The 25,268-nt window shown below is 48.5% G+C and overlaps 2 protein-coding genes across 2 annotated transcripts in view; one reads left to right on the plus strand and one right to left on the minus strand.

Moving 5' to 3' along the window:
- Nucleotides 1–5,750, plus strand: part of spz6 (Spaetzle domain-containing protein 6) — a 45,432-nt gene extending 39,682 nt beyond the window's left edge. Inside the window, exon 7 of the mRNA XM_070534149.1 lies at nucleotides 463–5,750. Coding sequence (XP_070390250.1) covers nucleotides 463–1,030 — 568 coding nt within the window. The 3' untranslated portion in view covers nucleotides 1,031–5,750. The remainder of the gene's footprint in view (nucleotides 1–462) is intronic.
- On the minus strand, nucleotides 5,183–19,577 carry LOC139056173 (transmembrane protease serine 7-like). The gene is made up of 5 exons (XM_070534150.1): nucleotides 19,098–19,577; nucleotides 15,623–15,858; nucleotides 14,732–14,912; nucleotides 10,056–10,181; nucleotides 5,183–8,104 (listed from the first exon to the last, which is right to left on the minus strand). Exons 1-5 carry the CDS (start codon nucleotides 19,189–19,191, stop codon nucleotides 7,980–7,982), a joined length of 762 nt encoding a protein of 253 aa, XP_070390251.1. The 5' UTR covers nucleotides 19,192–19,577; the 3' UTR covers nucleotides 5,183–7,979.
- Nucleotides 19,578–25,268: the final 5,691 nt, after the last annotated feature.

Below are 25,268 nucleotides of genomic sequence, written 5' to 3' on the forward strand. Positions count from 1 at the left end.
GATGTGTGTTGGAGATTATCGTTCAGTCAGTTATTGGTTGGACTAAGGGATTTGATGACCAACACCCCCTTTCGAAGCTTTTCTTATTTTTGACATGACATGCCTTTCCCCCCTTTTTCTCTCTTTCCCTCCTTTGTTCCCATTCTGCTTTTCCGTGCTTCTGTCCCCTTCGTCCTATCTGAATAGCACGCATTCATCGCACTAGTCCCGGTGGCAGCTTCGGGCCACTCTTCTTTCTTCTTTCTTTTAATTTCTGTCAGTTTGTATATTCCTGCGTATCCAAGTGCGACAATGACTTGAAACGGGGTGATAACCGCCGCCACCAAGTTCGTCTTTTTTTGTCTTATCTTCTTTTACCTTGCTTCTTGTCGCTTCCCGTCCCAGAAGATCAATGGTCAGCGCTGACGAATGCTAACAACCGCGTTACTGTATAACTATACAAACACATCCTCGTGCCCGCAGGTCGAGCAGGTGCGACTTCGTCGACGGGGGCCTCTGCCACGAGTCCCCGCGCTGGGTGAGCCTGCTGGTCGCCGAGATCTTCTACCCGCACGCCGTGTTCCCCACCAGCTCTCCGCAGCGACGGAGAGCGCCGCATCCAGCTCCCGCGCCGCCGCCGTCGCCGTACTATCCGCACCCTCACCAGGCGCCCCTGCTTCTGCAGCAGCCGCCTCCGGTGGGCGATTTCCACGCGTTCCAGCAGTATCTGCATCGACGCGTGGGCGCTGACCAGCAGCAGCAGCAGGCGCTGACGGCCCAGAAACAACGATCTCAGGAACAGAGGCCGCAGCAGCAGCAGCAGCAGCCGTCCAAGAGGCGCAGCGACGTCTCGCCAGCGGGACCCAGGGCTGCGGCGAGGTCCCGGTCGTCCTCCTCGTCGACGTCGTCGTCGTCCAAGGACAAGTGCGACGGTTACGACCACGTCGGCTGCTACATCGTGCGCATGTACTACGACTGGTTCCTCGTCAACGGTTCGTGCAAGTGCTGGAAGCCCAGCGCGAAGCACGTCTTCGCGGGACGTCGCCGGTGAGACGCCGCTCGCTTTGTGCGCCAGCAGCATCGTCCGGGAGCTTCCTGCCCCGACTCCGCCGGCGAACACCGTACTGCACAAGGGTTCGTGACGTAGGAAACACGTGACTCGTGACTGCTGCGACTTCGCTTATTTATGAACATCACAGCCGCAGCTATAGACGCCGGCGCATTGTGTTCTGGCGTCGTTGTCCCTTATGGTGGTGTCCATCTGTGCGAGGAGTGGCGCATTCTACCGGAGTGCTACCGGAGTGTTTTAGTCGTTTAAGCTTTTCTTGCCTGTTATAAGCACGCGGGTCCCTGGTTCTTGAGGTTTGGTGTGTGCAACGCATGGACGTTTAAGGCGATAGGTGGAACACGTAATTATGAGAGCTTAGTTGTGTTCTGCACATCGCGCACATCAGCGATATGGACCTAGACTGATCGAAAGTTGGGACCCCTGTGGTAACCTGGCAGCATCGCGTATCCCCGTGAGGTTCCTTGCACCCAAAGAAGGCCCCCGAGTAATAGAAGATAATCTGTCGTTGGCTATAAGCTGCACCAAAGGATGGGCCAATGGTGAAGTACGACGCTAAATCATCGCGACTGTCTTATACCTTGCCCTCACTAGTGTGCCTGGAGCCTGAAAGTCTTCTGTAAAGAAGGAAATGGTAGCTCAATTCATTGCCTGCAATCGCTAGATAAGTTGCCAATCGCTTGGTAGCTTCTCGGTAACGGATGACCTACTGCAATGCGCTTGCTGTGGCATACGGCATCTTCCCGTTCTACGCGCAGGGTTGTTAGCAGCAGCCTAGAGAAAAAGGGTTTCCGTGACGGCGATTTTTTTTTTATGGTTCACGTACTGTCGGCAAGAGCGAACATTGCTCCAAGGCAAGCAGCACAGTGTCCGTGGTGTGTGGTACCATGAAGAAGACGATCTCTCGGTGTGGTGGTGGGTATATTCTTCTATCGTCAATTTTCGAACTACACCAGGTCTTGAAGTGGACAGCGGGTGTCATACATGTTTGAAATCTTGAGTTTCGTTACAGTCGTTTTCTTTCTATGATGCCTCGATTATGAACTGGGCGCGGGTACTAGGTTTACCTCTTCCGGTTCTCCACAAAGAGGCCTTTGCGCTCGGAGTTTCGCTTCAAATTACGGTCACATCTGTAAATGCGTAACATTTCTATGCCGACCCAACTAGGAAACCCTTCCGTCCGTCTGTCACGTAAGATGAGTCGCTGTGATGAAATTAGTATACAAAACAAAATCAAAAGGGAAAACGTGGGCGGTGGTGATTTCGAACCTACGAACCCACGCTTAGAAGCCGAGTGTCTTAACCATACTTGCAAAGGTGAACCATATGAATGTGTTGTACTGACGGTACAAAACAAATGTCAAAGGAGATCAGTTGCTACGAAGGCTTTGGTCAAAGATTTGCTGATGACGGAATAAAAGCCATCTCTGGAACCACGTGTAGAGCACATCTGGAGCATTTTAGACGTCGGGAAATTTCCGACTGCGAAAATTTAATGCCGAGCAAGCCACATCGCCGATGCGTTTCGGTGGTCGCCGGATGAGCCTTCCATTGGAGCATTCCCTCACCGACCGATATGCCATCGATGTCTGAGTTCTCGTGCGCTTTGCGTCACAGATAAGCAGTCAGTGAGTTTATAAGGACGATAAGTTTTGGTGAGATCTTGTATGGGTCTCATCACGGTTGATAATTGTTCGACGCGGATGAATAAGGTTCTAACGAACGATAAGGGCTTACAATGATCGGAGCAATTCTGGTAAGGTTGGTAAGGACCATAAAGATTGATAAGGGTCGCATTGCATCCGATTAACGTTGATAAAGACCGATAATAGTTGATAAGGGTCAGATCATCTTCAATTAGGTTGATAAAGACAGATATGGGTTAGTAAGGATCAGATCGATTGCGATAAGGATGACCACCTATAAGGGTTGATAAGGGTGAGACCGAGTCCGATAAGGTTAATAATAAACAATAAGGGTCGGATCTAGTCCGATGAGCTTGATAATGACCTATCAAGTTTGATGAGATTGACAATGACACTGGGCTGCGTGGAAATGAACAAGAGGTACAATGCGTACGCAACCTTAGACACGTCTAGTGGACTTTCTGCGTGAACATTTTAAACTTGGACCATTTGTAGTTACTATCTGTGTTAAAAGAGACTTGGATCGTGCGAATATTCGCAATTTGGATTGTGAATCGAACAGTTCTTGTTGAAATTTGAGTCTATTCGATCGGAGAATTTCATGCTCCGGATATTTGTCTGTGGCCGAATATCACAGGATGAGATTGGTCCTTTTCAACCTGTAAAATGGCAAAAATGGGTGTCTGGTGTGAAACAAACAAACAAATAAACAAATAAACAAGCAAAAAGAAAAGGTTCAAGATCGCCTTAAACATGCGTTGCGAATGAATCACCAAAAAGACAATGAGTCAATATTAAGAAGCACCGGCTTCGGAAGTACCGCGTGCAGCAGTTATCTTATCAGTGATGTTTAATTCCTAGATTACCTACGTATTTCTCACATAAATGTAGTCGAGCTATTCGTCAATGAGCTTCACTGTGTTCGCCCTGAAGTGGTGTGTTATTAGATTTTTAAGGTTTGAAGAAGTGCTCAGTGTTTGACTCACTTTGTGGAATATTAGGTGCAATAAAAAATTTATTCGTCCACCGCCATTGAATACACACGGCGAAACAAGGCTTACACACGGCGATTAGCGTTCCGCGAAACCTGCATGCAATGCTGCTTCTCAGCTTGGATGGTTGTCGTGCAACTTTTTGGATTGCGGTTCCGTCCCGTGGCTGGTGCTGATGTCCCTTTATTAATTCACTCCTCTCCCAACGCATGCAGTCCAAATCAACTTGAATGCCTTTATTTCACATTGATGAGCAAAACGTGAACAAGGTGGATGCAGGAGCCAACGTTTCGACAAGTGGACTTGTCTTCTTCCAGGCGACGTACGCTTTCACATATTTCTCTTTATTTGTGGCACATTGATGTGACACACTCACTGCCAAGACGTGATGTGAACACTGTCACCGCTAAGACGTTTTCCTCTTCGGTATCAGTGTGGTATACGCTTTCGAAAGAGCTACTTTCTATACCCAACTTCATTGGGGCGCCCGAGTGAATGCATGTGGCTTCTTCTCATTCTTACTTTTGTCATTTCGACTGATAATCTGCCTCTCACAAACGTGGTGTAACGAAGTGCGTCCAAAAAACACTTTCTCAGCGCAATGTTGCACCGCCACAAGAAATAAAGAAGAAGAAAAGGAAAGAAGTATTGATAACAAAAGAATACGTTACAGTGAGTTTCCGTGTCACTGTACACATGAAACCGAGTAGATCTGGTATTGTTTTATGCATTTCTCAGGTGCACTCTGATTTTCTTGTGGCGTTAAGTGAGCACTTCGCTGACGGTCGCCTCCAGGTGCACGAGCATTGTACTTCATTTTGACGGTATCTTCATGTATTTATGAAGCGATAAAACATTGTCTTTCTGTTCTGAGTAGGGGCGTTTGTTTCTTGATCGTCGACTGCTCTGTTTGTTTCTGATCGTCGAATTTGTTTGTTTGTTTGGTGAAGTCTTGCAGCCCACAAGGCTCAGCTGTCTCGAACTTGGTACTGGTCTCGAAAAAAAAAGAAAAGAAAAGAAATAGAACCAGCGGTTTCCCGAAGATAGGCTACAAGCCAGCAACGTATGATGTAGAGCCAGGAATTTATTTGGCGTGCGGAATACTGGAAACTGTGCCGTGTCTTCCTTCTTCTCTTAGAGCCGGCGTGAGAATATTGAAAAATGCCCAATACAAGTAGAATAGCCTTTGTAATTCCAAGAATTTTGTCCGACCTTCGAAATTTAGCGTTATTAACGCGGGTCAAACGTATCTCCAGCACTTCAGTTGGACTTTCTCAATACCGATGCGAAGTGAAATACTCATCAAGCAGTGTGCTAGACAGCGCCAGAGAGTTGATCGCGACGTGAGCATTTTCGTGGAGACGATCGTCAAACAAATTATTTCAGCAACTGCATCACAGAGAGTGAGAGAGAGAGAGAGAGAGAGAGAGAGAAAGAGAGGCAGCGTGCGAACCACACGCTCCGCGGTGTTTCGAAAAGAAGCGACAGAGACCCGGTCCTCGATCTGTTATAGCCCACGTTTTATTAGGCGTTGAAATGGCAGACAAAGCAGCTGGTTTCGTAGCACGAAGACAGTAGTGATCAATAAATATGACACGCGTTGCACGTGTATACATAACAAAGACAAAACCTTGCTGGACGCAACAGAGGAACAAATACAAAACATGTAATATGCGAACTGTGAAGAACAGCAATTAGCGAGAAAAGTAGGGTTGTGCGCTTTTAAGACAAGTTGTAAGCGGAGAAAGTTCAAACACTTGAGAGGGTTACACAAAGAGAGGCAACGTGAACAAAAAGACGACGTGCGAGGTTGTTTCGAAGTGATAAGAGTAGTACCTAGGGAAGAGAAAACAACAACAACAACAACAACAACAACAACAACAACAACAACAACAACAAAAGAACACTAAAGCCGGCGCAGGGTTTCACGCGTGGTTCTTTAGCGTTGAAGGTCTGATTATGGCAACGTGAGAATTACGGATCGGTTCGCATGGTGAGGGACAAGTGACTTTTCGTGAGCTATAGATCCAGTTAACCATTCAAAGTGTGTTCCAACAGTAAACAACATACCGCATCACACGTAAAACAAACACATTCATTCGTGACACTTCGTAAACGTTGGCTGTACAATCCACCGAGTCGTGATCGCACATGTATTCAAGCGAACGACGTCGTTAGCAGAACAAACTGCGCCTATTTTGTGGCTATTCACGAATGAGCCCGATCCAGGTGTAACCAGGGCTGGGTGTGTACAAAAATGCCCCTTGCGGAAGGTGATTGTGTGTCATTAAAGATGCACTTAATTTCAATTGCATGGCATGTTTACACCGGTTACAACATGCTTGCTAAATGTGTACAGGGAAAAAAAGAAAGAGACGCGTAAAAATACAACTGTGCGAAAATGTATACATATGTACAAAATATTACCCGCCCTAAAGCACGCGTTTCGTAACCCATGAACACTTCAAAGGTCATACAAGGTCGCGCGCTTGAGTTTGTATGCCATTCAAGCATCGTACAGTTGAGTGATGCTAGAGGCAAGGAGTGAAATACACGAACAATACAAAGCAGAACAAGTCACGACCATGCCACATGGTCCGCAGAAACGGGCAGTTTGAGATAGGGACTTTAACTGAAGGGCCTTAACGTCGACAATATAGAAGGCGGCTTGCAGCACCGGAGAGTGTGACACCGGTGAACTTGTGAGCCGAAATTCTTCGAGCTGCCAATTTTGCGGGCCGTGTGACAGGGTTTTTTTAAAAAAGGAAGGAACCTCTTGGTCACAAGAAAGAAATTAAAGATTGAGTAAGGAATGTTTCGTATGGAACGTATACGTTGAGATTTGTTCGACATGTGCGCCCCATCGCTCATCAACCATTCCTGTTATAAATGTCCTAGATGGTAGAAGGAAACCGAACTACAGAACATTGTACTGCGTAATCCAGGTGACTGTACATTGGCTTGGTTACGTGAGTCATGCTAGCACGAAGTACCAGGCTATTACCACACATCTACAGACTTGATTACTCATCTGATTTTTCGGAAGCAACCTGCATGACTGCGAACGATGACGCACAATGTCGCGGAAATGACAGGAATACCTCGAGTGCTCACTGACACCTGACACACGGGTGCGAATGCCTAGTCATCATACCATGACTCGTGCGTCGAGGGAAACATTAGTTGGGAGGGTAACAATCCGTGACTTCCGGTGACAGATGCCGTGGAGACCCGAATGACCACGCACTGACTCAGGGGCCAATCATTTCAAGTCCACGTCGATTTGAAAACGTTTCACGTGAGTCACATGCGGGGGTGGCGGTGACCTACTAATGGACGCCAGGAATTCCCTACCCCGCCTATCTGTAGTATACATAGTATGCACGTGACGTCACATCCGCTGTTGTCGTCTGCTTCCGCTACATTCTGCCATCTCGGGGAACCTTATCAACAGGCGCGCGCATGGGCCTATAGGTTCCCCAACATGGCGCCACCGTAAACCGGAAGTCGTGGAGTACCCTTGAATGACGTACGTGCATACTATGTATAGGACGTGTTAGGCTGCAGGCCCAAAACGGAGGTCGGTGCTGTGACAGACGTTGTTTCTGTAGCCTAATCAAAGCTGGCGTCGACTTTGCTAGCGCTAAGCTCGAATTTAATCTCGAGGTTTTCGCCTTGAGCCGCGCTGTTTGCGTAGGGACCGTGTTGAGCTTCAGTTGACGACATCCTGAAGTTGGGTTATTTAATACGAGATCGTGCCTTGAGACCAAAAGCGAAGGCCTGTCCTGAAATCCGGCCGTTGCGTATTCTTTAAACAGATGGTAATAGCGAGTTGTCCAGTTTTCACTATTCCTTCTTTTTTCTTTTGCGAGGCACGCTGGTCAAAGCGTGCGTTGCCTAATTTCTTGAAATTAACAACTCGAGGAGAACACGACGCCACGACCAGCGTGACGTTTCCTCGCGTTCACTTTAAAGTCTAAGCAAAAATGTTCATAAAGATTCAGAGTGGAACATTCGCAGTTCTGACTTGTATGTACACACATAGTTTCGCCTTCAACGAACATCCCACTCCGCAGTGACCATACTTCTGTATCCAGTCAAGATCAAACCGCTCTGTCGTCTGCAACTCTTCGCCGCCGTCTGCTTCTGTCGTACCCGTAAGCGCGAAGAGGTTGGCGGCAGACGTAAGTGACGACAGACTGGTACGCTAAGTAGACAGGTACACGGATGTGACGTCAACTGCGGAGCGAGTCCCTTGAAGCCAACTCTCTCTCCCTTCCGAAAGCCTGTCGTCATTTACGCGGCCCGGTAGGCCCGGCGACGTTTGCAGACGTAAACGACGACTCCGATGGCGATGATGACGAGGACCACGATGACAGCGATGATGACGATTCCCGGGATGGACAACACTGTGCTGGGAGCTGTAAAGACGAGGGAAGGAGCACCGTGAGACCTTGGCACGTTGCTTTTGTGTGTTCGCGACAGTTAAAGACAGCTAGCCTGTGAGTTATCCTTATTCACTGTGTTTAAGGCGCTCGCCGCGTCTCCCTTCGGCATCTTGATGGGTGCGGACGAAGCGACGTAAACGTTAGAAGCAAAGATGGGAAAAATTTACACTGACGTCAGTTGCAAAGTTCAACCAAGAAACGTTCCCCGGTGGTCCACAACCTACAGATGTTTCTGAAGCAGCCGATCCAAGCTCATGAATCCCTCATGAGTGACGCATTCCGAGTGCAACACTCGAGAACACGAAAACAAAAGCCATGGAAAAAAAAACGAGAAAACGCGGAAACAGGTGTACGAGTGATTTGAAAAAAACTAAATTAATCAACAAACGCAATGCTCTACCGAGATGAGGGGTACAAATTCACGTTATAACCTTTAGATATTAATGATTACCCTAGAAACTCTGCCAATGCAGAGTTTCTAGGGTTCTAGGGTTTCTAGGTTTTTTTTTTTCTTTTTGCTGTTTGCAATTTTGAGCCCTCTTCCTTTACGAAAAGTTGTTATAGGAATTTTGTTGTGTTTCTGCTTAGTTTGTTGTTGCAGTCAATAGGCTTTCTGTTGAGATGTAATTGAATGTCACGTATAATTTTTGTAAGGAATGTCTTCTATTGATGATTCCTTAATATTATTCCAATGGGGATATAAGTCCAATGAGAACATCACCCTATTTAAGCTCATAAATTAACGTAGAAAGCTCACAATTATAATAGCAACGGTGAATTTGCGGGAACAGCAGTTTTGAAGTCTGTATCTTCTGTTCGTGACACGTATAAAACCTGCACACATGAGACAGGAACCTAAAGTAACCTATTTAGAACGCGTTGATCCATCACCGCCAGAGTTTATCGCTCGTAGTGGTCGTAATTACACGTTATACTTTTTCGTTCGCGTTTCATTCGTCCACGATACCTGTAGTAGTACGTGCTGACGATCAATAAGGGCTGTTTTGTATCATAATCTAATCGTTTATAGACGCTCAAATGCTTCTCACTTATCGAACATGACAGTAAATTCTCGCTCAGTATTGTGTGTCGCTGTCAGAGAGTCTCAAATGGGGTATCAAGATGCGGACTTCGATTGGATGTGCATTTCGACAGGCCTTACTAAAAACGCGTGGTCTTGAGGGCACATCTAAACACTTCCACCAGTTCGTCTTTTATTTTGTTTTTTCAAGCGTAAGCACTTCATCCATGGGACCAAGCTCAGGAGAGCCACCTTCCGTAAGTTCGTAACGACGTTTCATCGAAGTGCCAACAGACTTCTGTGATCTCTATAGGAAGACAATAAGCTCGGCAATGTTCCGGCATCGCGATCGCTCTCGAAGCTACTCTCGCTTATCTCTTGTACTTCGAAAAAGGTACACTGCAGCTTCAACTCGATACTAGGCCCACAAACCTTTCGCAAAACATTCTTATCAGCTATACGGGACTCTCGTATTTAGGGTTGGCACCACAGCTTTCTGCGATGTGACGTGATGCATCGTGCCTTTCTCTCTACCTTCTCTCTCTCTCTCCCTCCCCTGTCCCCCCTCTCTCTATCTCTCTACCTATCTCTCTCCACTTCAAAGGGGTGGCCATGCTTTTCTCGCTTTCGGGAGACAATCGTTGGTGTGCGTATCTTTTCTCCGTGGCGTTAATATATCTGATCTCATCAATAATATTAACAATAATCCCCCAAAAGGTTGCATTTTGGAAATTCGATGCGAGCCTGCAGCGATTCGCTTCCGGCTGGTGAACGCGCCCGTCGTTTGACGCGTGCCTGCTCAATTTTGCTAGAGTTCTATTTGTTTGTTTCGCTTTCTTTCTCGGTAGCAAGCTCGCGGGGAAACACGGTACATGCGCGCGTGCTCACGTTACTAACACTCACCGCAATTGGCGTCCGTCTCGTCACTGCCGTCGCCGCAGTTGTCGATGCCGTCGCACCAGACCAGGGGTTCGAGGCAGGCGCCGTTGTCACAGCGACGCCACGACTCCGGACACTCGGCTTCGGAGGCTGTACGCACACGGGGGTGGAGGGAGGTAATAAGCACCGAGCACAACTTGCAGACAGTCCAAGGGGCCGCTATATACCATGCAGACACTCTCAAATTCCATATACATGTAATAAAAGAAAGAAAGAAACTGACACCAGAGTCGAATTGGTTTGGCTTCATTTCGGGGTGAACGGCGCTACGCAGACACGGACAGGAGCTATCAGGGAAGTCCTGTCCGTCACCTCCCTAGCCCTTGCCCGTGTCCGTGGCACGCGCCTGTTTGTCCAACGTGAAACTCTGAAATTCATCCATGTCTTCATTGATTTTCGAGCCATTCAGAGAGAGCGTGTACATGCATGTAGTCACACTGACGCAACGGCGCTCAGGGCTGGTAGGTCTCTTATTTAGCTTTTTTTAGTTCGATCCTGGAGTCGATCCCGGGGCATCAAGGTAGGTAGCAAAAGACCACCACACTTTCGCTCCAAAACCCCACCACCCCACGACCGGCGCCTCATGAAGTCTTGCGGCGCAGGCTCAATCAAAGCTATTGGCGAAACGCTCGGGGAGCCGTCTGCTACGGTGAGTCGTCTGCCAATTAAGACTTCACGACGCGCCGGTGGTGGCGCTCCGCGGAGCGCTGCCACGGGCTCTCGTGTTCCCGCTAGCAGTGGCCGCGCCTGTACATACACACTGAACACCTCGAATAGCATGCCAGGCTACACGCTAACCTACACTCACTAGTTATTAAGCTTCACCGCCTCTTTCTGTACTCTAACAAGAAAAAAAGAGGGGACAGAAACAAGAAACAGCTAGCAGACGTTCTACGCTTAAGTGGGCTTTCATAACTTATGATCTTACGCAAAGCCGCCATGCAATCGCGGGCAATGACATCACGCACCGCTGCTGACGTCATCGCATACCGGGCGCGCACCTCCCTTACCGAGTTGCGTAACCGCACCTCTGTGTATATACGTTCCCGGATTTAGAACGCGCCATCGCTAAAACTGCTGCTTTGCCGATGGGTAAAGAAGGTCGTGGGCTCGAGTACCTAACCAACTTTCTTTCTCTTTTATTTTTAATTTGCAGCTAGGACGTACATCACGTGCACCGTCTGCGATGTAACGGATCAGCCAGAGCCCTCATTTTTGTTTCGCATTTCGTGGATAACACTTCTTCAAAGTTGACTGATAATTCGAGCTATGTGGCCCATTCAGACTATACCGCAACGTCGTGCATTGCGACGTCACTACCGTACGTATTCGCTGCGTCGGGCTACAGCGGCAAGATGGCACACGCACGCGCGTCGGGAGCCATGCTAATTTCGTTTTTCGCGAGCTGTTATGGGTTCGATTAATATTGCTTGCCTCAAGATAAGCCGTGGCATCACTGTGCGTGCTTCGTTAGGCATATTGAGTCCTCATTCTATGGAGTCTTGTTTCAGTAAACTCGAAATAAATGAATAAATAAATAAATAAATGAATAAATAAATAAATAAATAAACAAAGGCTAGTGTGAAACAGACAGAACTGTCTATATCACCAAGGCGTATATGATCTTTCTCATTTGACAACGTACAGAGGCTCCTTAAATCGTATAACTAATGATTGCGCGGCAAGCTCTTCACATTTCTCAATACGTCGCGCAACCTTACGGTATTCTCTCCGTTGACCCGTGGACTCAATATGGTTGACCTCATCTGGGCTCGCGCAACGTGTTCGTCCCGTCTCATTCACGTTAATATATATATATATATATATATATATATATATATATATATATATATATATATATATATATATATATATATATATATATATATATATATATATATATATATATATATATATATATATATATATATATTGGTTACTTGTAAAGCGACTGCCGGGTGGAATCCGAACGCCAAGCTACGTGTTGTCAGGCACAAGCGAACTCATCGTCTCCGCCCGCATAGCTGCTCAAGCGAAGCCGTGCAAACACCACACACACACACACACACACACACAAACACGCAACCGCCGTACCTGTACAGTTGCGAAGAAAACGCCCACGACCAATCTCGTCATCTAATGATTCATTTTGCTGCCGCAACACGCGGCGTCTCCGAGATGCACGCGTATATACCGCTCCTACATAGCTGCAGCCGTTGCGCAAGAAAGCATTCGCGTAAGTGTGTCGTACGTGCTACACACGAATGTGCGTATGCAGAGAGGCAGGCATGCAGGCCTAGCGCTCGTGTGCCGTGATGCGGGAAACCAGTCGAGCGGCGCTTAATTTTACCGGCCATCATGTACGCGCATGCGTGTATATACATACGAATTGGCAGCTGCGCCTTGACTCATACACGCTGCTTTCGAAGCAGACGTGCCTTTGGCCTGGCGCCAAGGTTTGTACGAGGTACGACGAAGGTACTTTCGGGGTGTCGTCTGGTTGAGGCCGTGGTTGCAGGAGCAGACGACGCCGCGGGAGCCCTATTACTCATTTATTTTTTGAAGAGGAGGAAATGTACAGGTTGCTGCTACTATATGCTATACACGCGGTGGCTGAAGAGGCTAAATATTCTATGACTGACATACACGGTGCGGCTGGGCTTCTTCTTGAGCGTTTATGGTTCCTTGCTTAATTGAAGCAGTAGTAGTGTAGCAGTAAGTAGTAGTAGAGTGTACTATAGAACATTTCTAGGTTACTCTAGGTAACTTTCCGAATTGCGCTCTCAAGACGTCTCAGAGCGCAGAGCACTCTTTTTGGAAAATGCTCGGGATCGAAAGACGGTTTACACGCTACATACAGAAGACTTGTGCTAGCTGCGCTGATCCTTACGGAGAATGTTGAAGAGAGGCTTACGTCGATATTTCGAAGTGACCTTCGTCCTCAAGTGCAGAATTAATAAAGATGACAGTTACAGTGATTATTGCTTTCAAAAACACATTGCGCGGCTTTATTAACAGCGATGGTTCATTACATTGAATGAGTGACTGACTGACTGACTGACTGACTGACTGACTGACTGACTGACTGACTGACTGACTGACTGACTGACTGACTGACTGACTGACTGACTGACTGACTGTGCGACCGACTGACAGTTCGACTGACTGGCTGACTGACTGGCTGACTGACTGACTAAGTGACTGATTGGTGTTGGGTTTGACTAGGCAAGCTAACATTGGGCTTCGACAGACGATGTTGTGGAGTAGCCGCGATTAAATCTGACCTCGCAGGACTCTTTAACGCGTACCTAAACTCCAAGTAACACGGGCGTGTTTGCATTTCTCCCCCATCGGAATGCCGCCGCGGCCGATCGAGGAACGAAGCCGCCACATCGTGCTCGGCTGCAGAACGTCACAGCGAACGAGCTATACCGCGCGGCGGGTTCACATTTTACCTCGCCGCTGACGCACGCATGCCGTGCACATTCCTCGGCCGCGACGTCACACACACCTTTCCGAAAGTGCAGGTTCGACCGTTTCTCTCAAGCTCGCAACGTGTCGGAAAAAAAAAAAAAAACACGCGCACAGTCACCATCTCCGCACGCTGTCATGCACTCCTGCTTGCCTTCTCGTTCTTGCAAGGCCGTGCCCCCCGCGTCCCTGTCGAACATCACGCACGCGCGAGTGTTCGTGCGCGTTTTGTTCTTTGGTTTAGCGCACTTTTTTTTTTTTGCGGTCGTGTTTACACACGCTGGGCGTGTGTGATGGCTCGTAGCTTCCAGAGCATGCGGCCTTGAGCAGCGAGCGCCAAGGGAACCGTTCGCGACGCCTACGCGTGCATTTCGCGGTGCCGGCTCAGCTCTACCAGCAGGGGCTTATGTATATGTACCACGTGCTCGCTTTAGACGCGCGCGCACCCTCATAAGCGGTGACGCGCGCTGTTGTATGTTCTTTCTTTTTTGGCTGAGTGTCACGCGATGACTCGCGTTTTACCCTTTCGACGGTTGGACTCGGTGCAGCGTTAAATACGGCCACGGCCGGGAATCGTGAAGGAGGGCGACGCGAGACGGGGCAAATCCTTTGTTGCGCCAACAACGTGCATCGGAGTTATACGTTGAACTACGGAGCTATACGTTGAACTACATGAAACGCTGTCGTATATAGCGTCGTCTGGTGTCGGCGCGTTTACTCTTGCAGAGAGAGCGACGAGCGTGCTGTCGTCTGCCCAAAATTGAAAACTCTCGCTTTTCAATTCTCACACAGCATGGTGTAGCAGCGTACAGGCACCGATCTCAGGTCGATATCTCTTCCCTTTAAGATCTATCTATCTATCTATCTATCTATCTATCTATCTATCTATCTATCTATCTATCTATCTATCTATCTATCTATCTATCTATCTATCTATCTATCTATCTATCTATCTATCTATCTATCTATCTATCTATCTATCTATCTATCTATCTATCTATCTATCTATCTATCTATCTATCTATCTATCTATCTATCTATCTATCTATCTATCTATCTATCTATCTATCTATCTATCTATCTATCTATCTATCTATCTATCTATCTATCTATCTCGTTTTGTAATGCAATAAGAAGAAAAAAAGAGGGCACTCTGGGATCACACTCACATCGGTTGACGTAGGAGGCGATGACGACGTTGAAGGAAGCCTTGCGGTCAGCGTCCTTGCTCGGTTCGGAGGACCACCAGATGGTGAAGCGGTCTCCCTTGGTGCGAACCGCGCTGGTCTTGGGAAAGCTGTCTCCGCACAGGCGCTTGCCGTTCAGCTCGTCCTCGGCCAGGCCGTCGAACTGCGCCACGTTTGAAGCGACACAGCGACAGCGTTATAGCACGCGTGTAAGCTACTCGGTTAAAGCACGTGGCCTGTCCAAGTCACCGGATATGTCGTTCGGTGTTTTGAATATACGTGACTGACTGGCTGACTGGCTTGGACACTCACAGACTGCCTTGGAAGCTGACAGACTGTGATTGACTGTGACACACTGAGTCAGTGTCTTGAACGCTTACTGTCTGTCTGCAGGCCATTTAACTCTGTGTGTGGTTCATAAGCAGTGGGCAAGATTGTTCGGAACCCGTACCGTGAAACCATTTTTTATGCGAAGCATATTACGAGAGCTCAACCCAGCTCCTCAGGCGCGGCGGTGTCGCTTTCAATACCACGTGACACCGTGACGTCACGACAGAGGAGAAACGGGGCTCCAACTCGCGCCGTCGCTCGCGGCGTCGCCCCCCGCATCGGACGCGGTGAGCGTCGAGCAACGCAGCGTTCGGCGCGACAACGAAATGTGCGCCTGAGCAAGTGCCGCACGCCTGAGCCGACGCCGACGACACCGGCTTTTCTGCGACATGATCTCCTTAACGATGTCGCGTTAAAATAAAGGCTATTATGCTTCGCATCCTGGGCTTAACCTTAGCTAAGCCACAGCCATTTTTTTTTACTTATTGAGTGACCGCGATCCCGTGCTTCGTTATGACGTAACAGTACACGCGTTGCGCTCACCCAGATGAAGTTGACGCAGGAGTTCGTGGGTCCGCGCGGGATGTCGATGGCGACGGGTGTGACGAGGAATCCGTAAGTCTCGTTCACCGTGGTGAAGCTGAGTCCGGCCCGGCATCCGCGCTCGTCCAGCCGTTCCTGGAGCGGAGACTTGAGCCGGAACGAGATGGACTGCGTCTCGGTGCGGGCCCGGTACCGCTCCGCCGTGTTGGACGGCGAGCAGTGGTCCTCCATGTAGTCTGCACGACACGAAACACCGTTAGGCTTAGTTTGAGTTAGGCTTAGGTTAGACAAGGTTGGTTAGTTTAGGTTAGGTTAGCGTTTGCCTTCAGTACACGAAACGCCACCCAAAGCCTCCCATTCCCACACCCCTCCCCCATCGCGTGGTAGCCACGCGGTGGTAGGGATTGATGACCTACACTCTTAAAACTGTTGCACTCTTTGGGGTGTAAATTTGTCCCACAACAATAATCGTCATCTGCCTTGTTTGCGTTTCCTTCCCTGAAAACTCGGCGCCCGCTACTTTCCTGTCGAGAATGCTGCGTCACACTGATAACGCGCATGCCGTTCGTGACTGGGAAGTACTGGGCTCGCCGCGTTAGAGAAAGGAAACGCGGGCAAGACAGATGATGATTATCGTTGTGGGACAAGATAAGCCCCAAAGGGTGTAAATTTTTCTAAGAGTGTAGTTCCGCAGTCGCGATGAGAGATGGTGCGATGACGGTGATGGTTGTTTGAAGCTTAAATTAGGTTATGTTAGCGGTCTTCAGTAAGCAACGCATTCCAAGCTCCAACGCAAAGCACACCTCCGCGTGACACACGCGCGATGGTGGGAGATGATGTCATTTTTACGCAACTGCGATGAGAGAGGGCGCGATCGCGATGATGATTGCTTCGGTGACGATGGCCTCTAATGGCGTCCCCCTTGAAACGAAGCGGCGACAAACAGTCACCTAGCACACGTTTAAGCTGCTCAGGTTTTGCTACAGCTATTGCAGTCTTTCATTTTGCCTATGTCTACATTCTTTCTATTCATTAAAGCGTCTCACTCTATATTATAAATGTTGTGATGCTAGCGCCACCTGACGGCGTGGATAACTCGGGCACGAGAATTAGTTCCTCTCGTCACTTGTTACCAATCCGCGAGTGGCTTAGAGGTTCCGGTTGGCATGGGAGAACTTTAATTAGCTCGATAACCTTGCCAGTGAGTCGGACCCCTTAATTTCCCTTCCCGTTTCGTAGAGGAACTATTATTACTTCTACGTATTTGGGCTAGCTGGAATTGTTGGAACATATATGTAATAACAAATGTCATGCGCAGACTTATGACCTTTCTCGCTTTTGATGCACGTGTAGGTATATTTAAAATAATAATAATAAATAGTCACACCGTCAAAGCGCGCACATTGACTAACCCCCCCCCCTCCCCCTCCTCCGTCATTTAAAAGAATGATAGTTATTTTTATGGTAGAGAGAGGGACACTATACTCTACAGCCCTACACAGTCAGTGCCCAGTCGTGCACATTTGGATGTTTTTAATTGTTAATATCGTCATTTCGTCTTTTTGAGCCGATTAAACCGGGGTCTGCTGAAAACCCGACTCGCACTCACATATGCTGCAATGTAACGCCAGCAACCCAACGCGTTCTTTCTTGGCATTATTGCATAGCTATCTTAATATATAGTTCAAGCGACGGCTCATTTGCCCAACATACTGCTTGCCGAAAAAGAAATATATATATATATATATATATATAGAGAGAGAGAGAATGAGAGAAATAAATTCCCTTTTCGTACGCTCGTACTGCTACATGCGGCGTCCTTCGTTACCTATCGAGCTCTTCGGAACCCACATTCTCTTTCCAACTTTGAGCTATCGAGGATTCCTCGAACGGTTCACAGGGACCTGTCGAGCGTGTTCATTGTTAAACCTAAAAACAAGCGTTGCCGGAAGCAGTACGCAGTCATAGCGCGACGCCATGACCGTAAAACACAGCGCGTTATACTTGAATACATCGCAATCTGCCAGCAAAAGCAGAGGTTCACAGGCAAATGCAGGCAAAGCGATCAACACTGGTAGAGTAAGCGATGCCAACGGAGTAAACATTTCGAAAAGCGGACTTCGTCAGTGTCCTGACAAAAACGAGTCCCTTTGTGGAGACCTTAACTCCAGCGACATTCCTTGTTCTACCACTGTTCATCCCGATCTGTCATTGTGTTAGGGTCATGTGCATGGTGTGTTGCTTACATTCATCCTTCGACATCCTATCTCTCACGAGACACGGTGAACATTTCCTGCTGCACTGAACGATGGTGTTGCCTTCAGGCTTTATCGAAGTCCCGAAGGTATAGGTTTCAAACTTTGTTTTCTGTTCGTCATTATAATCGATGTTGCCAGATTGTATCGCTTTCTTTTCTCGGTCTTTTGTTTTGCAATTACATTTTCTTTAACTTAGAGTAACTCGGACGTGCCGCCGCGTCGTGCTGCAGAATTATTATCCTTGTTCTTGTTCGTTGTTCTTGTCCCTTGTTCTCTGTTTCCGTGGTCTAGCGTTTAAGAGTTCTCTCAGTTGTGAGAATTAACATGCGTCATATTCCTGTAAATTATTTTACTGCGATTTATTGTAATTGTTGCGCTTCCATCGCCATTATTATTATCTTTTTGTTCTCTCGCGTATTCCTTGCGGAGATTAATCAATGCTTACGTGAGTGCGCATATCATGCTCGAAAGATTCGCTGATTTTCCACTGCTCGATCGCCCTATTTCGAAGTTTCCATTATTCAAAACAACGGATTGCGCTGTGCTTGAAAGTATGCAGACCACGTGAGTCGAGGCTGATCGTGATGACTCTGTCCAGAAATTCAGTGACTCATATTGATCAACTTTAATAAAATTAAATATATATGTACATTATTTCAGTAAATTAGTTTATTCCATGGAGACTATGGATAGTAAGAGCAGACGATAGTACGTGTCAGGAAACTGGTACACGATCGTGTGCAGACGACAGAAATTATGCACTTATGGAGTAACATTTTTTCACGAACAACACGAATCGACAATTTTTTTTTTCATGCAGACTATACAGTGCGCATACGGCAATGTGATTTTGGGCAACCAGAAGAAATTGTGGGGTTATTGAGTAAACTTTTCTAACGATCAGCTTAAACCGATGATTTTCCTTCCATGCAGACGACAGCACCTAAGAGCAGACGATGGCCCGTAACACAGCAGATGGCGATGCGATTTTGGGCAGACGGTATAAGTACTCCTGAAACCAAACGACGGCTTTTTTGTGCATGAGCGCGTCCCACATGACCGCGATACAAAACTTCGCGGACACGATTTTGACACTCCGCACTTCATATGCGATAGAGCCGAGGAGTAACTATATCTAAATAAGTTCCTCCTTTTGGACAAGATCGCTAAGCAGACGTCTTCTGGCATTCGACCACAGAAAAGAAAGGGACACTTACAGTCAGTGTACGCAGAGATCTCCGCCGTCGTCGTGAGAACTACGCCGGCCAGCACCACAAGTCCGAGAAGACGGGAACACGCTGAGGTCTTCATGATACCACACGAATTCGGCACCCACAGCAACGGGACGATAGAAACCACGCTGAAGCAGAAGAACTCAATCTTGTGTACGAGAGCAGGCGTATACGCGAACTCCTGAGCTGAGCACTCCGAAGGACTCTGACAGACGAAAGAACAGGCGCCCTCGGGTACTTTAAATAAAGCCGCCACCGAACGAGGGTGAATCGACTACGAGAGGAGGTGAACGTGTGAGTAAACGACGTGAGTAATAGTCGCGTCTACTCGGAAAAAGATGCAGGAAAGAGGTCAGTAGTGAATGCGAGTGAGTGAGGAAGACGAGAGATGAACGCACGTAATGTATCGCTATCCCTTGCCTGCGGACAGATTTAGCAATTATCGTCTGCAACACGAACGAGCGCGCCGTGGTATGCTGCGCGAAACAGGTGAAAGAGAAAGACAGATGAGGGAGAGAGAGAGAAATCGTCTGTTGCGGCGAGGACGTTAGCTCAAGACTCGGCGAGCGCGTTTTCATTGCGAGGAGGTAGGAATGACGACGCACCCTCAGAATGAGCCGTGTCGCAAGACCGAAAAAAAATAATGAAAAAAATGAAAAGAATGTTCTGCCGTGTAGCGTAGGCGTTGGTTCCCTCGCGGCGAGATACGGTGAGGGCACACCTTGAGTCACAGCCACCGCTGACGGCGTTTTTCCGCGGGGCATGCGAAGGTGGCAGGATATGGGAGAGTCAGCGGTGAATCCTCGCCTGCGCTGTCCTTCGCCAGCGGCAGCTGGCAGCTGCTGGCCCCTCGCCACCACGTAAGCTTGAGTGCGCCGTTCGGGAAAGCGCGATTACACACGTTGTCGAGTCAAGCGTTGTATCGAGGCCGGACGCTGGGGCGGGAAGCAACTGGCTTCCGAAAAGGCAGATACGGACACGCGACGCGTGCCTCCTGGTCGCTCGCTAGCAGACGACACCTTGTGTCGCCGTGTACGTGTATTGAACGGAGTGTGTGTGTATAACAGATATGCACAAACTCCCGAAAAAACGAGTGTTTATGCCGTAACTCAAAACCCGCGGCTTCCCTTTCGAGGCTGCGGTTTCTTGTCTTACTTCTCTTTCAGCATTTTCATTTTTTTCCACGATCGTTGACAGTAAATCGCTGGCACATGCGCGCCGAAAAAGAAAAGTACGGACGTGCAAATATCTCAATTTTATGCGAAGCATATTACGAGGGCTCAACCCAGCTCCTCAGGCGCGGCGGTGACCATGAAATCACGTGACACCGTGACGTCACGACAGAGGAGAAGTGGCTTTGGCTCAACTCTTGCAAGACGGGCTGGGTGGGAATCGAACCAGGGTCTCCGGAGTGTGGGACGGAGACGCTACCACTGAGCCACGAGTACAACGCTTCAAAGCGGTACAAAAGCGCCTCTAGTGAATGCGGTGTTGCCTTAGAAACGCGCTGTTTCTAAGGCGTGCGTCTCTTGCTCAGGCGCACATTTCGTTGCCGCGCCGAACGCTGCTTTGCTCGACGCTCACCGCGTCCAATGCGGGGCGCGTAGTCGCTGCCCTGTAGCCCATTGTCTTACACCCCTTGGCGGGTCGACGGGAACGCTGTCGCGTTCCACTCTTGAAGGCGAAGAAGTAATGCATGAGTTGTTTCTTCGTCTAGCCGAACCAAATATAGCCAAGCAACAGCAGTTCACCAGGCTAAACAGTGGTTCAACAACTAAAATAAAGGCTAGTATGCTTCGCATCCTGGGCTTAACCTTACCTAAGCCACAGCCATTTTTTCCAATAGGAATCGAACAGTCTTTGCTATTCGATTCGCGGAAAGTGCTACAGGAAATTTCCAGGTGTTCGTTTCTGTTAGAGTGTTCCGAGTGATCGGTTTCGAATTATTAGAGCAGGATCATTCGGTACGGCTGTGCTGAGGCACCCAGACGGACGGACGGACGGACAGACAGACAGACAGACAGACAGACAGACAGACAGACAGACAGACAGACAGACAGACAGACAGACAGACAGACAGACAGACAGACAGACAGACAGACAGACAGACAGACAGACAGACAGACAGACAGACAGACGGTCGGTCGGTCGGTCGGTCGGTCAGTCGGTCGGTCGGTCAAATAACTTTATTGAAATGTCCTGCGAGTTTGTGGGACGGGCATAAGGTCCTCCCGCCTAGGTGATGGCCAAGAGTTGAATCCTGGCGGCATCCTCGGCCAGCTGGACACCCGTAAGTTGATCGCCAAGGGCAGAGCTGAGCAAAACAAGTCACCCAGCGCGCGCCGCGGCGATCGCGAGAGGCTCTATCCCCATTATTGTTTTTTACGCCTCGACATTCCCATAGCATATGTTCCAGAGTGGCTCTAGAACCACAGTTCTTGCATTTCTCTGTCTTTCATATGTCTGGGTAAATGAGGTGTGAGATCACCAGGTTCGGATGAGTTCTGGCCACAGTTCTCGCATTTCTCTGTCTTTCATATGTCTGGGTAAATGAGGTATTAGATCATCGGGTCCGGATAAGTTCTGGTCTGTAAATAGCCATTCGACAGACTGCTTTTCGCTGAGATTTTGATGAGGCGGTGGGAAAATGCGCCTTTGCGATTCGTAGCGTTGCGTGATGTCGTTAAATGCGGTCGTACGATCCTCCCATTTACCCTCCTCCTCTTCATCCTCGTTCTCTGGAGACGCTAAGGTGCCGACCCCATTATCGGCCGTCACTCGCTCCGTAAGCACTCGAGCCACGTCATGCGTCGATGACTGCTGTCTCCTTACGACCTGGAGGTGTGAGCGGGTGTCCGAAACAAGTAAACACTACTTTCTTGACTTTTTGTTAGCTACCATCAGGATCCGTAGGGCCATAGAGTTTCTCACTATAACACCTAGAGGGTAATCTGGCGCCACCGTCTATGGGAGTTTCTTAAGGGGTGTTACGAACTTGCACCTCTGCACCACGATTACGGCTTTGTGGTCCCGTAGCGCTCGTCACCCGTTTCGTGACAGAGCGTTGGTAGCGAAGACTCCGAGCCTGGCGTCGATGAGAATAACAAAAGGGACTTTATACATTATATACAGGTTATCATACAGGACATGAACGGGTCGGCACTGGGGCCGAGTGCTCACAACAAACGCGGCTGTTCTCGCACGGCGACGTCCGGCGAAAACGCGTGACACATCTCACCCCAGTCGGGAGCGACACTGTCTCCCGGTGGGTCGGCGGATCCTGTTTTTCAGGCGGCGTGTCGCGTCTTTTATAATCCCCGAGGAACCATTGTCACTCAAACGGCCCAATACAAAGTCAGCACACGACGGTCGTCCGAGGGGCCCAACCAGCGACCGCGCTGGCCACCCGGTTCAAAGTTCGCGCGCGCGGTGACCTCCAGGCAAAGGGAGGTGCGGCGCCGGGCTGTCTGGCACACGCTGACACGTCCGAACACGCTGCTCGCCGAGGCTTCTCCCGCAGGACACCGCTGCCTGACGGCTCAGCATCTTGCCTTTTCAAGGGAGAATTTGGGCGCTCGCAGGATAAATTCTGCATCTTGCAGATTCGGAATCCGGGCTTGTGGTAATGGCACAACAGGGGGCACCGTGCCGTCATGGGAATCACGGTATATGTGTCTGCGAGGCTCGTGTTGACTGGTGTTGTAAGAGGCTTCGTCTAAAGCGTGCATATGGCTACGCAAATAACGCATTCTCAAAGTAAAATATTCATAAAATGTTTCTATTCACGAATATTACATCTTTACTCACCCACGATGCATGACCAAGGGAAGAAAAGCAAGAACAGACGACCAACTGTTTCAAAGTGAGCGCGAACCTTGTCGTCTGTGCTCCAACTTTAGCGGCCTGCTGATACTTTTTACGTAAAATGTAGTCGTACACACAATAACAAGTTCTCATAGTTAAAGAAAACATGTTTTCGCGTAATAATAAAGTTAAAACAGCTTTTTATGTGCTGTTCTAGTAGAAAATGAATCATTGTGACAGACGGAATGGTACTTGCCAAGCGCGTCTTCAAGGCGTCCTGTCTCTCCGAGAACGATGCCAATAGGAATCCACAACATACCGGCATTCCCATGCATACCACAGCGCAGCAGCGCCAGATTTCTCTCTAGGTAATGTAGTGAGAAATTCTATGCGTACGGCATCCGGAGAGATTCGGCCGTTAGAGAAATTTCGCACTGCCGCCTGAGAGTCACTGACTATTACGTCCGGTTCGGTTTATGATGTCGCTAGGACAGCTATCTCCTCCGCACTCCCGATTGTTGGTGTGCTTGACGTAACGCATGTCTTGCAATTCTATTTCATGATCAGTTACGACGGCTCCACATCAACATTAAAATTCCTGCTGAAATGAGAAAATAATCGATATTCTGAGGTGATTTCGTTCGAACGTTCATATTCGCTTCCATTTGTAAATTGAGCTATTAGAACAACGACCAAAGAATCATAAAAGAAGGACTGTTGTTTTACTCTCACCTACAGAATGCATAAAACGCTATTGGCTTCAAGATGTGTCCCTCGGCGTGGAGAGTAAATGGCATCGGTCACTTTATAATCAACGACGTGACAAGGTACTTCGCTAAGCAGCACCAAACACTGCTGGTCGCAACATTTAATCGCGATCGTAATCAGGTGATTGCAGAGACGATTGTTAATTAGTTCTTAAGCGTCTCCTGCGAAAATATTAATAATTAACTAAATAATTTCTAACTAAATACATTACACATTAAAATTAAAACACCAATAGAAAATATGAGTGCTCAAAAATGAATAAGAGACCTCCCCCTCCTTTTTTCCTTCGTTTTTTTCCTTTTCTTTCTTTCCTTTCTTTTGCCGGAAGGTTAAGTGTATGGGATAAAAGGTACACCCAAACTGGGTCCCTAAACAGCGCACCCGCTGTCGCAAGGTTTCGGGATGCAGTTTCTGCAAGAGAGCCGAATTTCTGCCCAGTTTTAGCTTCCGGCCAGTAAAAATATATGGCAAACACTGTGCTGCAATAGAACTGCTTGTTGGCCTATAGTTGGTGCTCGTTAAAAGACATGTTTTTTTCCGAAAGTTAAAACACGCACACACATGGAAGACACATAGTAGACAACACGGCCGTGTTCTCTCCTATGGGTCTTCCTTTTGTGTGTGTTTTAACCCGCGGCAAACCCCCCGTGGTTGCTCAGTGGCTATGGTGTTAGGCTGCTGAGCACGAGGTTGCGGGATCGAATCCCGGCCACGGCGGCCGCATTTCGATGGGGGCGAAATGCGAAAACACCCGTGTACTTAGATTTAGGTGCACGTTAAAGAACCCCAGGTAGTCGAAATTTCCGGAGTCCTCCACTACGGCGTGCCTCATAATCAGAAAGTGGTTTTGGCACGTAAAACCCCATAATGTTAACCCGCGGCAAAAAAACATGTCTTTTAAAAGCTGTGCTGCACGGTCACCATTACACTATAGAGCATGCAGGTAGAGCTAATCTGAGAATGCGGCTCCGCACACACGCTCCGTTATATCGGACCCGTGTACCTCCATGTTGCGCCATGTTTGGTGGGGCGTTGCGACGGCCTGACTGGTGGCTTTCCAAGAAAAAAAAAAAGTCTAACCCGGTGGCTCAAACGAACGTCCAGCCCAACGTTCTGCCGCTCTCCGCCCGAAGCTATCGAAATATTCACGCGATTAGGATTCTGTCAGATAATGGTCCGGCACTCCCAGCTCCCTAGATCAGGACCTCGAATTCAATCCCCCATATTCTTCTAAAGACATTGTCCTGCATTATCAATTCAGCCATAGCCTTTACCCTCGCCCGAGTAAAGGGCTATCTAAGACGGTGCAGCGGCTTCTACTCCGTCTCTATATACGAACACTCTGCTGTGCCCGGCAGCACTCAAACATTTTGCTCCTTCCTTCACTGGCAATTGTCCGTACTGCGCGGAGGAGTCTTCGGACATCTACCCCACGGTGTGGGCCTGCCCATCTAACCCAGCTGTTGCCCCTCACCCCAACCCCACTCGGGAGGACTGGGAGGCGACCCTGCTCGGCTGACCTGCAGCATGACCTGCAGCATGACCTGCAGGCCCAAAGTGCCTTGGTCGAGCGCGCCCGGGCAG

This window comes from Dermacentor albipictus, chromosome 2, assembly GCF_038994185.2.
Source record: "Dermacentor albipictus isolate Rhodes 1998 colony chromosome 2, USDA_Dalb.pri_finalv2, whole genome shotgun sequence".
NCBI classification, from domain to species: domain Eukaryota; kingdom Metazoa; phylum Arthropoda; class Arachnida; order Ixodida; family Ixodidae; genus Dermacentor; species Dermacentor albipictus.

Excerpts from the sequence above, each read along its gene's own strand:
- LOC139056173 (XM_070534150.1), bottom strand. The coding sequence starts at position 19,191 with ATGAAGACCTCAGCGTGTTCCCGTCTTCTCGGACTTGTGGTGCTGGCC. Across the intron at positions 15,859-19,097 it reads GATCTCTGCGTACACTGACT|ACTACATGGAGGACCACTGC; the intron begins GTAAGTGTCCCT and ends CGTGTCGTGCAG. Across the intron at positions 14,913-15,622 it reads CCTGCGTCAACTTCATCTGG|TTCGACGGCCTGGCCGAGGA; the intron begins GTGAGCGCAACG and ends AACGTGGCGCAG.